At 39.2% G+C, this 14,013-nt stretch overlaps 1 protein-coding gene across 1 annotated transcript in view; it reads right to left on the bottom strand.

Moving 5' to 3' along the window:
* Positions 1 to 14,013, bottom strand: part of LOC146635028 (hemicentin-1-like) — a 271,871-nt gene that overhangs the window by 194,679 nt on the left and 63,179 nt on the right. Inside the window, exon 5 of the mRNA XM_085344351.1 lies at positions 12,824 to 13,156. Coding sequence (XP_085200477.1) covers positions 12,824 to 13,156 — 333 coding nt within the window. The remainder of the gene's footprint in view (positions 1 to 12,823; positions 13,157 to 14,013) is intronic.

The following is a 14,013-nucleotide window of genomic DNA, read 5'->3' as shown; positions in this document are numbered from 1 at the left end:
TTGGTTTAAATTATTTATTCTTTCATTTGTGTTGTTGGCAGAGAAGCTACATCATGTGAACTTCATCATATTGTCACATGTCATCACAGATTCAAAAGATGTAATATTTGTGTGTTTGTTATTAACAATCGTGCCCCCAGACGCCAAAACAGTGCCAGCAAACTGAAACTGAAAAAAAAAACTGTAAGCAAAAAAGAAAAAAAAAGATGTAAGTGTGAAAACTTTTTTCTTGTCTTAATGTCAATATTTATTTTTCAGTTTCATTTTAAGGTGGCATCGTTTTAACCCCAACAAAACAAAACAAAAATGACAGAAAGTCCATTGAAATCTGAAAAATATTCATTTTCTGTGCATGAACAAAAACTTTACTTTTTACAAGACAGGAAAACTAACAGTAGCTTTAAATTTTTTATAGTGTATCCTCATCCTCAGTATTGGAAACACGTCAAACTGCATTTCCTATAAAATCAAATCAAATCATAATGATCGTGGAAATTTCTTGATCTAAATTCTCTTCTAGATTGAGTGGCAAAAACAAGAAGAGCTGCTGTTTGTGTTTGTGCAAGTGCAAGAAATACATATAGCACGCTCTCCATCCTTCTGCTAATGTTTAATGTACTGAAATTAATTCTAATTAATGAAATTAATGTCTAATTAAATTCAAAGAACTGAAGATAAACAGGCCACAGAAAGCACTTTGTCACCTCTGCTGTGATGTTAACTGTCGTGGTGCCTCAGACCTCGTCGTGTGATCTGACATTTACTGACTGATTTTGTCTGTTTTCAGGCTCTAACTTTACAGGAAGAAACTGTAAAATAATCAAATTATTCATCATTGTGAAAACTTCATCATGAAGCATTTGTGATGAGCTACATTCCTCTGAACCTTCAGTTTGGTTATTTATTTATTTATTTTCCATCCTTGTTCTTAATGCTTTCACCATCACAACTAGGGATGGGTACCGGTGTCCGGTTCCATGATGGCACCGGTTCTGACATAAACGGTAGTAACCAGACCAAAAAGCAGCGCACATTTCGGTGCTTTATTTCGGTGCTTTATTTCGGTGCTTTTTTTTCCTGAGCTGTGATACACTCCTAGCCAATCATTTTACGTTTCCGAGGATAGTAGGCAGGTCCAGGTACGTGCGTTCTGTTAGAGCAGAGCTACAGATTAAAAATGTCCAAGGCGAAGCAGTCAAAAGTCTGGCTGTACTTCACAGCAAAATATGCAAACTCAGCAGCAACAAGTGCTTTAAGCTGATACTGTGATACTGTGCAAAGGAGGTAACACCTCAAATCCGATGAAACACCTGGCGACGCATAGCGTTTTTTTTTTTTTTTTAAAGCCGAGAAATGCACCGTATTTGATGGCAGCAGCAGCCGTTCTTCTCTGCGTGAGTAGCTTAATGTTGTTCGCGTGTAATTTACGTTGAGTAGGCTAACCACGTTATTACATTAATGCATGTAAGGTGAACTAGCAAACATCATCATAGCTACATGCGGCTGTCTTCTTGTTTGATGGCAGATGTTCCCTTCACCCTGGCCAAAAAGGCTAAAATGACCAAAGAAAAAGAGGGAAACAGCTGAACATGAGAGGTTTTTGGACAAAGTTTGTATTTTTTCCATTGGTTAAGCACTGCTTCCAGCCAAGAGTGATACCATATATGCCCCATAGCTGCAGAAAAGGCTAACATTGTTATCTTTTTACATAAAACCAGCTGAACATGAGAGGTTTTTGGACCAATTTTGTCTTCTCCATTCTTTAAGCACCGGTTTGAGCACCGTTTGAGCACCGGCACCGTTTCAAAAGTACCGATTTGGCACCGGTATCGGATAAAACCTAAACGATACCCATCCCTAATCACAACACTATGAACTGTGGGTAATCCCTCAGGTCCACAGAGATGAGGACTCGTGAAAATGTGCATAAGGACTCAAAGTGTGTGCAGAGAGCCGTCATGCACTTGATAACATGACAACAGGACGGCCCTGAGCCCTCAGAGGCCGACACTAAGCTGTGACTGTTTATCTGCACGTCTCAAACACGCCTCCATTTGTCTGCAGGCTGAGTGATCTGACTGAGCTCAGCCTCCATTTTCTACAGGGAGACGCTCAGACAGGCTTTCAGTTTCATTTCACAGGAACAGCTTTGCTTCTGTTTTACATGCAGGTGCTGCACAGAACACATCCTGTTCAGTCTGTTTGTGTGACTGACTGCAGCTCAGATAAGAGGCTGGATCAGCTGATTCAACTGGTCAGCAGGCTGCATCATTTTCATCTCTGCAAACACCAATCAAAGTCCTGTACACAGTGTGTTTAGTACTCTGAGTGCGTTATTTGTCAGTAATTGTGTTAAAAGGCTCTGAGTTTAAGTTGTAAACAATCTCAAACCCTGGATTTATCTCCACCATCGAAGCTGCTGACATCCACCTAGCTGCTGTTGAACCATGATTTGGACATATGGTACTCTAAGGTCAATGAAATAAGATAGGCCTGATTAAAGTTCTTCTATGTGAGGAGCAGGATTTTAAATTGTGGATTTAACAGGAAGCCAATGAGGAGAGGCCAGAATAGGAGGAAGCTGCTCTGTCCTTCTAGTCCCTGTCAGGACTCGACTGCAGCATTTTGCATCAGCTGAAGGTTTTATGGGAGTTTTTAAGACATCCTGATAATAACCGATTACACATGATCTGTGAAATGTTCACACTTGTTGCTGCTTCCTGTCTGTGTGTTTCTTCCAGACAAATGTTAGGAAGCTGATTCTCACGCAGGTCACAGATCCACACTCTCAACCCACTGTGGACTGTCCCACATCTCGGAAAACGTTAGAGCACTTTTGCAAATCTGTGATGTCTTGATAAATCGAGTAGATATTTGAAGTTTACACAGCTACATTCAGAAAGAATATTTTAAACTGTGCATCCCTCCGAAACTGCCTCTTACGTTTTCGACGAAATGCATTCTGGGATATTTGCCTGGGTTAGCCTTCAGTAGCTTACTGGGGTCATGGAGAGAATGTGTTAATAATACTGAGTGGTGGGATTTATAACTATGGACTAGTGATGCGCAAATCATGAACGAATCGTTCAATACTCGAGAATCACTTTACTGACTCGTGAATCATGATTCACAAGCCCAACTGACTCACTGACTCATCCCTGTTGCTGTTAGCAGCAATGTATCTAGCTTATAATTAAAATTGTGGAGAAAAACACAACATCCAGTATCGTAACAAAAAATTTCTGCTCTGAACTGGAAGAAAAAACCCTGAGTAGAAGCTCACATCAAGAAAATAGCTCCTCGGTTCACAGTAGCATCGCTCTGCTAACATGCTAACAGCACATTTGAGCTACTCACCCCCTCCCTCCTGTGCTGATTTGTAAGCATAAGCAAATCACTCAGGACTCACTCACCCCCTCCCTCCTGGCTCACAGCTTCTTCTTCTTCTTGGTTGGCAACCAATGTTAAGGTGCATTACTGGCTCACAGCTCAGTGGACATTTAGATGAGAAAATATATATTTAACACATTTAAGGAAAATACTAATAAAATAAAAAATAAAAATATATTAAAATAAAATAAAATAAATGTTTATTAAGCAATTTTGATTGAAAATTGCTTAATTTTAGAAATGTTTTGCTCTTTTTTGCTCTGTAAAATTGTTGTTTTCTTTTAGAATCATTCATCTTAGCAGTAGGATTTACATGAAAAGAGAAACAAATTAAGTTTGAGTGAAAATGTACATTTTTTGCACTCTCTGGTCGACCGACTCAGTGAATCAAATGAGTCAACAAACCCGATTCACTTTGGTGAGTGACTCATTAAAACTCGATTCAGTAAAAAGAATCAAATTTACCATTACTACTATGGACACTATGTGCTGACGTGACCTTTTATAAATTTACTGTCCAATCACAAACCTTTAATGGGAGGAAAGAATTTGATTGGACAGTGAGGGTCATGTCCTCATCGAGGATAGAGCGCACAAGAGTGGACTATTATATTGATTAGTCAAATCTCATTAGGCAATAAAACAACTATGGTCAGAAGAGAATGTATTCATTAAAAAAATAAATAGAATTTACAAATAAAATAGTTCCATTAAAAATTACGTGTACTTGTTGAGCCTTTCTGAGAAATGATCCATGTGATTGATTAATTATGCCTGCAGAGACCAAAAGGGGCCCCAAGAGTCTGGCTGCAGCCACTGGGGGGCGCCATATTGCGACTCGCTCAGACACATGAAAAATTAGAGGGAACATTGCCCGGCAGCCTACGTCTATTGCAGCATAACTAAGGGAGGATTCAGGGTCACCTGGTCCAGCCCTAACTATATGCTTTAGCAAAAAGGAAAGTTTTAAGCCTAATCTTAAAAGTAGAGATAGTGTCTGTCTCCCGAATCCAAACTGGAAGCTGGTTCCACAGAAGAGGGGCCTGAACACTGAAGGCTCTGCCTCCCATTCTACTTTTAAATACTCTAGGAACAACAAGTAGGCCTGCAGAGCGAGAGCGGAGCGCTCTAATAGGGTGATATGGTACCACAAGGTCATTAAGATAAGATGGGGCCTGATTATTTAAGACCTTGTATGTGAGGAGCAGCATTTTGAATTCAATTCTGGACTTAACAGGAAGCCAATGAAGGGAAGCCAAAACAGGAGAAATATGCTCTCTCTTTCTAGTCCCTGTCAGGACTCTTGCTGCAGCATTTTGGATCAGCTGAAGGCTTTTCAGCAAGTTTTTTGGACATCCTGATAATAATGAATTACAGTAGTCCAGCCTGGAAGTAATAAATGCATGAACTAGTTTTTCAGCGTCACTCTGAGACAGGATATTTCTAATTTTAGAGATGTTGCGCAAATGGAAGAAAGCAGTCTTACATATTTGTTTAATATGTGCATTGAAGGACATGTCCTGGTCAAAAATGACTCCAAGGTTCCTCACAGAGTTACTGGAGGCCAAGGTAATGCCATCCAGAGTAAGAATCTGGTTAGATACCATATTTCTAAGATTTTCAGGGCCGATTACAATAACCTCAGTTTGATCTGAATTAAGAAGCAGAAAGTTATCATCCAGGTCTTTATGTCTTTAAGACATTCCTGCAGTTTAACTAAATGGTGTGTGTTATCTGGCTTCATGGACAGATAGAGCTGGGTGTCCAGTTGTAGACGATGATGCTTGAATTCAAACAGGCACACAATATGAAAGATGAGGAAAATCCCTGAGCACTGTGCAGAGGACTCTGAGGACTGAGACGCATGTTGTCATGCATGTGATAATATGACAACAGGACGGCCCTGAGCCCTTAGAGGACGACACAAAGCTGAGTGTTTATCTGCACGTCTCAAACACGCCTCCATTTGTCTGCAGGCTGAGTGATCTGACTGAGCTCAGCCTCCATTTTCTACAGGGAGACGCTCAGAGAGGCTTTCACTTTCATTTCACAGGAACAGCGTTGCTTCTGTTTTACATGCAGGTGCTGCACAGAACACATCCTGTTCAGTCTGTTTGTGTGACTGACTGCAGCTCAGACTAAAGGCTGGATCAGCTGTTCAACAGCTCAGCAGTTTGTAGTTTGTTTTCATTTTGCCCCGCCTCTGTCAGTGCGCCCCAGGGCCGCTGTGGCTACAATGTATGTCTGCCTTGCCATCACCAGTGTGTGAATGGGTGGATGACTGAATATAGTGTAAAGCGCTTTGGGGTCCATAGGGACTAGTAAAGCGCTATAGAAATTCAGACCATTTACCGTTTATGTAAACACCAAACAAAGTCCTGCACACAGTGAGTTTAGTGCACTGGGTGTGTTATCTGTTAGTAATCGTGTTGAACATTATAAAAGTGTCACAAAAGGTTGATTCTGTTTATCTGGACGCATTCAATTGGAGAAATGCTTTGTCACTCTTCCAAGTGATTTCTTCAGTTCCATTCGATTCCTTCTTGTGGGACATGCATGGAACAATTCACCCAGGAGGCATCCTCGTCAGATGCCCAAACCACCTCAACTGGTTTCTTTCGATGTGACGGAGCAGCAGCTCTACCCTGAGCCCCTCCAATAGCCAAACTGCTCACCCTATCTCTAAGGCAGAGGCCAACCACTCTTTGGAGGAAGCCCATTTCTGCCACTTCTATCCACAATCTCAATCGCTATCCGAAAGAATAATGATGATTGATCAATGACCATTTAATCAGTGGCCATGTGTACCATTAACAGAGAGAGTTGTGGAATAGCTGCAATCACAGCATTGTAAAATCAACAAATCAGTTTATTTCTAAGCTCAGTTGATCTGACTGAGTGATCTGAGTGAGCTCAGCCTTCACTTTCTACAGGGAGATGTTGTTTTCAGGCACAGAAGTAAAGACATGTTTACCCACAGCATTGAGTTACAGAGGAAGACGTTGCTCTAAGGCACTTCAGAAACAGAGGTTTGTCTGTTATTGGAGGGACAAAAACAATGAAAAGAGAATTCAACAGGTACATGTAAATCTTTATTAACACTTACACACTTACATAGTGCTCATATTTCATTCAATCACAGAAGGAATTCACTGATTGTCATTGTCTTTAAAAAACAAACTCTTATAAGGCACACATGAACTGAGAAAAACCCCACAAACACCAAGAGGATGTTTCAAGAAGGCCACAGAGAGAAGAGTACAGAAGTGGAGCAGTTCAGTGATGTAGGTGGAGGCGTCACACCATCAGGCCATGAAAGTATGAACCATGATTTGAACCTGAAACAGTGCAGAAGCTCTAACAGTGGAGAGATGTTTGGAGTTAAAGCTTTGGTCAGACCAGAGATCAGAGCATCAGTTCATCACACTGTCCTCACTGCTGTAATATTAATGCCACACTGTTGTTCTTTCATGTGCTGATGTGATGCACTCATGTTTACATGTTAGTGTTACTGACCATTAAGTTCTGTAGGAACCACACATTCACACACAGCATACACGGATAAATAAAAAACACCCGTTGATGTCTTTGGACTGTGGGAGGAAGTCAGAGACCCAGAATCCACTTCAGGAGATACATGTATGACCTTTGTTCCTCATGCGCTCCATGTGTTACTTTACTAATTCACAGGAGGAGTCTGTTTCTGTGGGCAACAGGATGACTGTGACCTCCGACACTGCTGTCTCATTACAAATCCACACAAACATGATGTGTATATTTATACATTATGAGTGGCAATTTTCCCTAAAATCACAATGTTTCTAACTTGAGCCAAACTGGTGGATCTGAAAATCCATCTAAACAAATGAGTCAAACTTCACCCAAAAGAGCATCAGTGTACAAAGGTTTGCATCATCTATACAACAGTATAAAATGTGAAAATATGTTTCATATTTTTGAGTCTCATGGGTCTGTTTATGAAAAGTAATCAGGTCTCAACCCAGCAAAGTTGTTCAGGATGTTTTGCTGGTGTCAAAGGTCAAAGCAGGTTAAATCTGAGCTGAACAGTGTGTCATGTTAAAGAAAAGTTGAAGAGGTTGTCAAACTTCTCAGTGCAGGATCAGAGAGAGACGTTAACAGTTTGTACAATCTGTTAAACTGGGTAAGATTGGTTTACAAACTAAAAACAATGTCAGCCAAAGAGATGATTTTTATACAAAGTGTTTTCCAGTGGACTGTACTTAAAGAAGAAAAAGTCACATGAAGCTAATAAACAATCACACCAACATAAAATAGTTAATTTGCCTAACCTGAAGCTCCAACACTCACTGACTCTGAGATCAGAAATTCATGTGTGTTTGTAACACAGTTTGACTTTGTGTCAGTAAATCTCATGAACAAGATGAATAAACTGTAGTTCAGAGTCACTGACAGCACAGACACACACTGTTGGTCCGAGTCTGAACATGATGATCATCAGAGTCGACTGCTGGATGTTCAGGAGAGTTTCTGTCTGTCCTCAGATCGTCCGACTCACAGTTCATCTCTGTGTCCTCCTGGCTGACCTGCAGGTGAGAAACAGCTGTGAGGTGTCCTCTTCTAGTTCAGGAGATTAGATGAAAAAATCATTCATAACATTTATAAAGTGAGAAAATGTTAATGTTGATTTTTCTGCTTTTTATTTAAAAACATGATCTGACCAAAACTGCAGTCTGGAATCTTGCTTTCACCATAAAAAAATCATATTTTTTTTCAAATACACAGGTCTAACAGCTGCTTCGGGGTCAGAGGTCATGTTGGGTTGATCCAGCTGTTCTTTATAATTTGACCTGTTTGGCTGCAGACTGTGAGAGCTCATTAAAACATGTCTGAGACTTTTGGAAGGTCAAATCCTCGACTCTCTGAAAACGTGTTTGTTTATTATGAGGCTGAAACATCTGAACCTGTGATTCAGTGACAACAGCTCTGTCACACCAAACACTGTGTACACAGTTTACTACTTTTATATACGAAGCACTTCAAACAGTGCAATATATCAATACCATGCAATATATAATACTATATACCAAACATCATACTTACAGTTTGATATAATTGTTCAAAACAACCAAACATCTAAAAATAAAACTGACTTTTTAGGTTTCTACACTGAATAAATATCCAAAAACATTTTGACTGGTTAAAATCACGTTTGCAGAAGATTTGGTGGTTTCATGGTGTAGAGTTACTAGAGTTAGAATAGAGTTAATATTCCTTCTTTAATTATCCTTTGTTGTGCTCACTGCTTGTTTTATTCCTGTGTTTGATGATCAGAGTCTCTGTAAGTCATGAGTGTCGATGAACGATCAAATGAGAAACTCCAGGAAGTGCTGAGTGGACTGTGCCATGGGGGAAATATGATGTTGTTTATGTTTAATATTTATGCTGTTCAGCTTACATTTGAGTTATTCTGGATTTGATTAATTGACCTGTTAACATACACCAGGTCACCAGTGCATTACTTAAAGCTTTAGCAACATGCTAATTAAACATATATTCAAGAAATAAAAAATATTAACTTCATCTGATCCAACATTCAGATTATTTTAAATGTGCGAGTCTGTAATCTCAGTTACTAACAGAGAACCTGAGTGTAAATGTGACCAGATGAAGTGTGAGGTTGTGAGAAAGTCTCTGACTGCATTCATAGATGTGTCCTTTCAGCTGCTCGCTCTGATCCAACCTTTGGTCTCTAAGAAGAGGCTTCAGGGAGACGTTTGCTACGTTGGACTGTAGGACCATCAGTAATGTGTGCAGTAACAAAACAGGCAGCACTGAAAGCAGCTCTAAGTGTTTGTGTTGTTCAATGATTTGTGCACAACAACAACAATGGGACCTCTCTCATCCATCAGTCACCATGTGGACATTTTTCTGACACACTTTGAAGCTGATGGACGTTTTGTGTCTGCACTGAGCATTTCAAAGGTTACTGTGTCTGATGTGGGCCTGTCTGATCATTACTGTGTTTTCTTTGAAAGTAAAATCTCAGCCCACACAAATATATCAACAACAGTGATCACAAAACGGTGTATAACTGAACACAGTAGTGCAATTTTTAACCAGGTCTTCCCATTAACACCTGACCTGCCCAGAGGGTCAGTCAATGAGCTCGTCAATAGCTTCAATGCTAACATGTTAAATGTAATGGACACTATTGCTCCCATTAAGGTGAAGGTTATCTCTGGAAGGAAAAAGTCTCCATGGAGAAACTCCACACTGGTGAAAAATGAAAAAAGAGAGTGTAGGAAAGCTGAGCGCAGATGGAGAAAAACAAACCTCCAGGTTCATTATGACATTTATAAAGAGAAACTTCACAATTATAATTTACAACTGAGGAATGCAAGGAGGTCCTACTTCTCTGACATCATCACTAAAAACAGCCATAATGCTCGGGTCTTATTTTCTACAGTTGACAGGCTAACAAACCCTCCTGTGTCAGTGGCAGCTGAACTTCATTCGACCATGGCCTGCAATGACTTTGCCAAATTCTTCACTGAAAAAATCCAAAAAATTAGACAAGCAATTGGTACATCAACAGCAGATCCAGGATATGTACTGTGTCCACCAAAAAACTGTTTAAACACCATGAAACAGTTTCAACCTATTAACAGCAAAGACCTGGAGGACATCTTAGGTAAACTGAACTCCTCCTCCTGCTGTTTAGATGTCCTGCCAACAAGTTTTTTCAAAAAGGTCTCAAAGACTTTAGAGTCAGACCTGTTACAGATCGTCAACTTTTCTTTATTATCAGGTGTGTTTCCAGAACCACTAAAAACTGCTGTAATCAAACCTATACTGAAAAAGGACAATCTTGACAAGACACAAATGAACAACTACAGGCCGATCTCAAATCTCCCGTTTTTAAGTAAGATCATTGAAAAAGCAGTTTCCCAACAGCTCAGTTACTTCTTAAAACAGAATAATTGCTACGATGCCTTCCAGTCAGGTTTTAGACAGAACCACAGCACTGAAACCGCTCTGACCAAAGTGTTTAATGACATATGTCTGAATACAGACAGTGGAAAAATGTCAGTCCTAGTTTTACTGGATCTCAGTGCAGCATTTGATACAGTTGACCACAACATATTACTCAAACGACTGGAGAACTGGACAGGTCTTTCAGGAACTGTACTAAACTGGTTCAAAACATACGTAGAAAACAGGAAATACTTTGTATCAATAGGTAACTTCACATCTGAGCAGACAAGTATCACATGTGGAGTTCCCCAAGGTTCCATCTTGGGACCCCTTCTGTTTAACATCTACATGCTCCCACTGGCACAGATTATAAACAACAACAAAATAAACTATCACAGCTATGCAGATGACACACAAATATATATCACAATGTCACCAGGAGACCGAGGCCCTGTACAGGCTCTTGGTAAATGCATTGAGGAAATCAATGACTGGTTGTGCCACAATTTTCTCCAGCTAAACAAAAACAAAACTGAGGTAATAGTCTTTGGCGCCAAAGAAAAACGATTACAGGTCACCAGAGAACTTCAATCTATACATCTAAAAACCACAAACCAGGCGAGAAATTTGGGTGTAGTGATGGATGCAGACCTAAACTTAGAAAAACACATTAAGACAATAACAAAGTCAGCTTACTATCACCTCAAGAATATATCAAGGATAAAAGATCTGATGTCTCAACAGGACCTGGAAAAACTAGTCCATGCATTCATCTTTAGTAGGCTTGATTACTGTAACAGCATCTTTACAGGTCTACCTAAAAAATCAGTCAGACAACTACAGCTCATTCAGAACTCTGCTGCTCGAGTCCTCACTAAGACCAAAAAAGTGGACCACATCAGTCCAGCTCTGAGGTCTTTACACTGGCTGCCTGTCCGTCAGAGGATAGACTTTAAAGTTCTGATGCTGGCCTATAAAGTTCAGTTCAGTTCAGTTCAGTTCATTTTTATTTCAAACATTTCAAACATGTGCCTTCACAATCATTACAAAATATCATTCCATTATTTGTTTGAAAAGGAGTAGGCTGAAGTATTTACTTATTTGTCCCTACCCCCTCAAGTTTTACCTCTCATTCATTTAATTTTTTTTTTGTCTTAAATTAAACAAACAACATATGAAACATATAAACATATGAAGTAAAACAAAACATAACATACATAAATCAAAAACAAGAAATTAGCAAGCCCCACCACAGTATAGTTTCTTTCATATGAAAAATACAGAATGTGTATATTTGCAGATACACAAGTTATGGAAAAACAACAAAACAAAACAAAAAAACAACCAAAAAAGAACCGCAACACCATTACCAGCAACATTACCATCCTGGGTTAACCCCGTTTTCTTCATTCTTATACTTATTTAAAATTAGGTTTTTATATTTTACTTTAAACTGTTTTATGTTTTGACTGTCTTTTATTTCTTCTGTTAGACTGTTCCATAATTTAACTCCTGCAATTGAGATTGACATAGTTCTTAAAGTGGTTCTAGCACTTTGTATTTTTAAATTCCATTTCCCTCTTAAGTTATACCCACCTTCTCTTTCAAGCTCTGAATGGTTTAGGACCAAAATACATCAGTGACCTCCTGACCCAGTATGAACCTTCCAGATCCCTCAGGTCATCTGGATCCGGTCTTTTATCAGTTCCCAGAGTCAGAACCAGACACGGAGAAGCTGCATTCATCTTTTATGCTCCTTATATCTGGAACAAACTCCCAGAAAGCCTCAGATCAGCTGAAACACTCAGTTTATTTAAATCCAGGTTGAAGACTCACCTGTTCTCAGCTGCATTTGAATAAAGCACCAAATCCACACTTTAAGCTTAAATTTCAAAACTTACATTTAACTACTGATTTTATCTACTGTTCTGATTTTATCTGTTTTGATTTTATATACTGTTGTTTGTTTGTTTGTTTGTTAATTAGTTAGTTAGTTTATTTGCTTGTTTTATTCAATTTTAAATCATGCTTTTTATTTGTTCTTGTTTCTAATGTCTCTGTAAAGCACTTTGAATCACCTTGTTGTTGAATTGTGCTATACAAATAAACTTGCCTTGCCTTGCCTAAGTACGTTTTCACCAGCTATGGCACCGGCAGGATTCACTTTCACAGACTCACAACCACCAGCTTCACCCCTCCCCTCCCCCTCCAGCTGTAGGCTTTATCATTGAGTTTCCCCACACATGTTTACAGACGAGTTAGAGAGCAAGAGAAGAAGAGACATAAATGTCTTTGTTTCTGCTCTAACCAAACAATGCTGCTCTACAACTCTAGACTACCAGCCACAAAGACAACAGCTGGAGAAACATCTGTCTACCTCTGACATCCACCAGCTCATCCATACAACAAACACACATCAACAACCAGGAAGCAGCTTCACCTCTGATCACACACACACTCAACTCTACTCACTCACCTGGAGGATCAACAACCAGTTTGATGAAGCTGTGTTTGAATGAGCGTGCTTCTACCATGAGGAAACGACACTCGTATGTTCCAGCATCATTAATCGTCACATCCTTCAGAATCAAAGACACGTCTCCATCCTTCATCTCTTTGTCCTGCAGATCCACCCGGTTCTTAAAAGATGGATGCTGGTCGTCTAGAATAATATCACAACCAACTCGGAAAAGAACATTTCCTGACTTCAGGTCAGCTCTCTCCCACTCTAGAGCGAAGATGTTGTTGTTTGGAGCTCGACATGGCAGAGTGACGTCCTGTCCAGACTCAGCTGTGATGGTTTTCTGATCTGAAAGATGAAACAACACAGAGCAGAGAGGTTAAAGGTCAAAGTGCAATTATGATCAGAATGGTTGACTTTAAATATTTTGTTTATTTCCTTTGACATTTGAGTTTTATTTATTTTTTTCATTTTATTTTCAGTTACAGCAGCATGTTAATAGCAAAACTTTGAACATACAGTAGTTTGCTGTTCAGTTTTTACAATACCCCAAAAGATAACAGAAAGAAAACAAACAAACAAACTAAAGAAACCCCTACAAAACAAAAAACAAACAAACAACAACAACAAAAATAAAATGGATGGATGGTATCTGGTCATGACAATGTGGTAATTTTAAATGTTTCCATGTACATTAGAAAAGGCTGCCATGCCTCAAGAAATTTGGTGGTTGAACCTACCAGTGTATATCTCATCTTTTCTAAATGCAAAAACTTCATGAGCTCTGCAAGCCTCTGTTCATGTGTGGGAGGAGCTTCCTGCTTCCATCTTAAAAGTATAAGGCGCCTTGCAATGAGTGAAGCAAAGAATTTGAATAGTATTTTGGCAAAGTGATGTTTTGAGGTATCACCCCAAAGATTAGAGCAGAGGGATCATAATTAACGTTATATATCTCTGAAAAGGTGTTAAATATACCCATATGGAAAAGAAATAGAAAAAACTTATAAGACTTGCATAAGATGTGGCCTACTTCATACAGTCAATCATATAAGGCTTATATGATTTACTCATGAAAGTGGCCACTTTCTCATTACTTTCTTATATTGTTTTAGTAAATATCCAAAACATACAAGTTTCATTTATATGATTTTCAAGGGATCTTAATCTGTTTTCACTCTTGTATGCTTTTCATAAAAGCTTCACAC

This window comes from Diplotaxodon limnothrissa, linkage group LG3 (genome assembly GCF_057381915.1).
Source record: "Diplotaxodon limnothrissa isolate DT_005_m linkage group LG3, D_limnothrissa_male_GT1.1, whole genome shotgun sequence".
Taxonomy (NCBI): Eukaryota; Metazoa; Chordata; class Actinopteri; order Cichliformes; family Cichlidae; genus Diplotaxodon; species Diplotaxodon limnothrissa.
The sequence above is the reverse complement of the archived record's forward strand: the minus strand, read 5'-3'. Positions and strand labels throughout refer to the sequence as shown.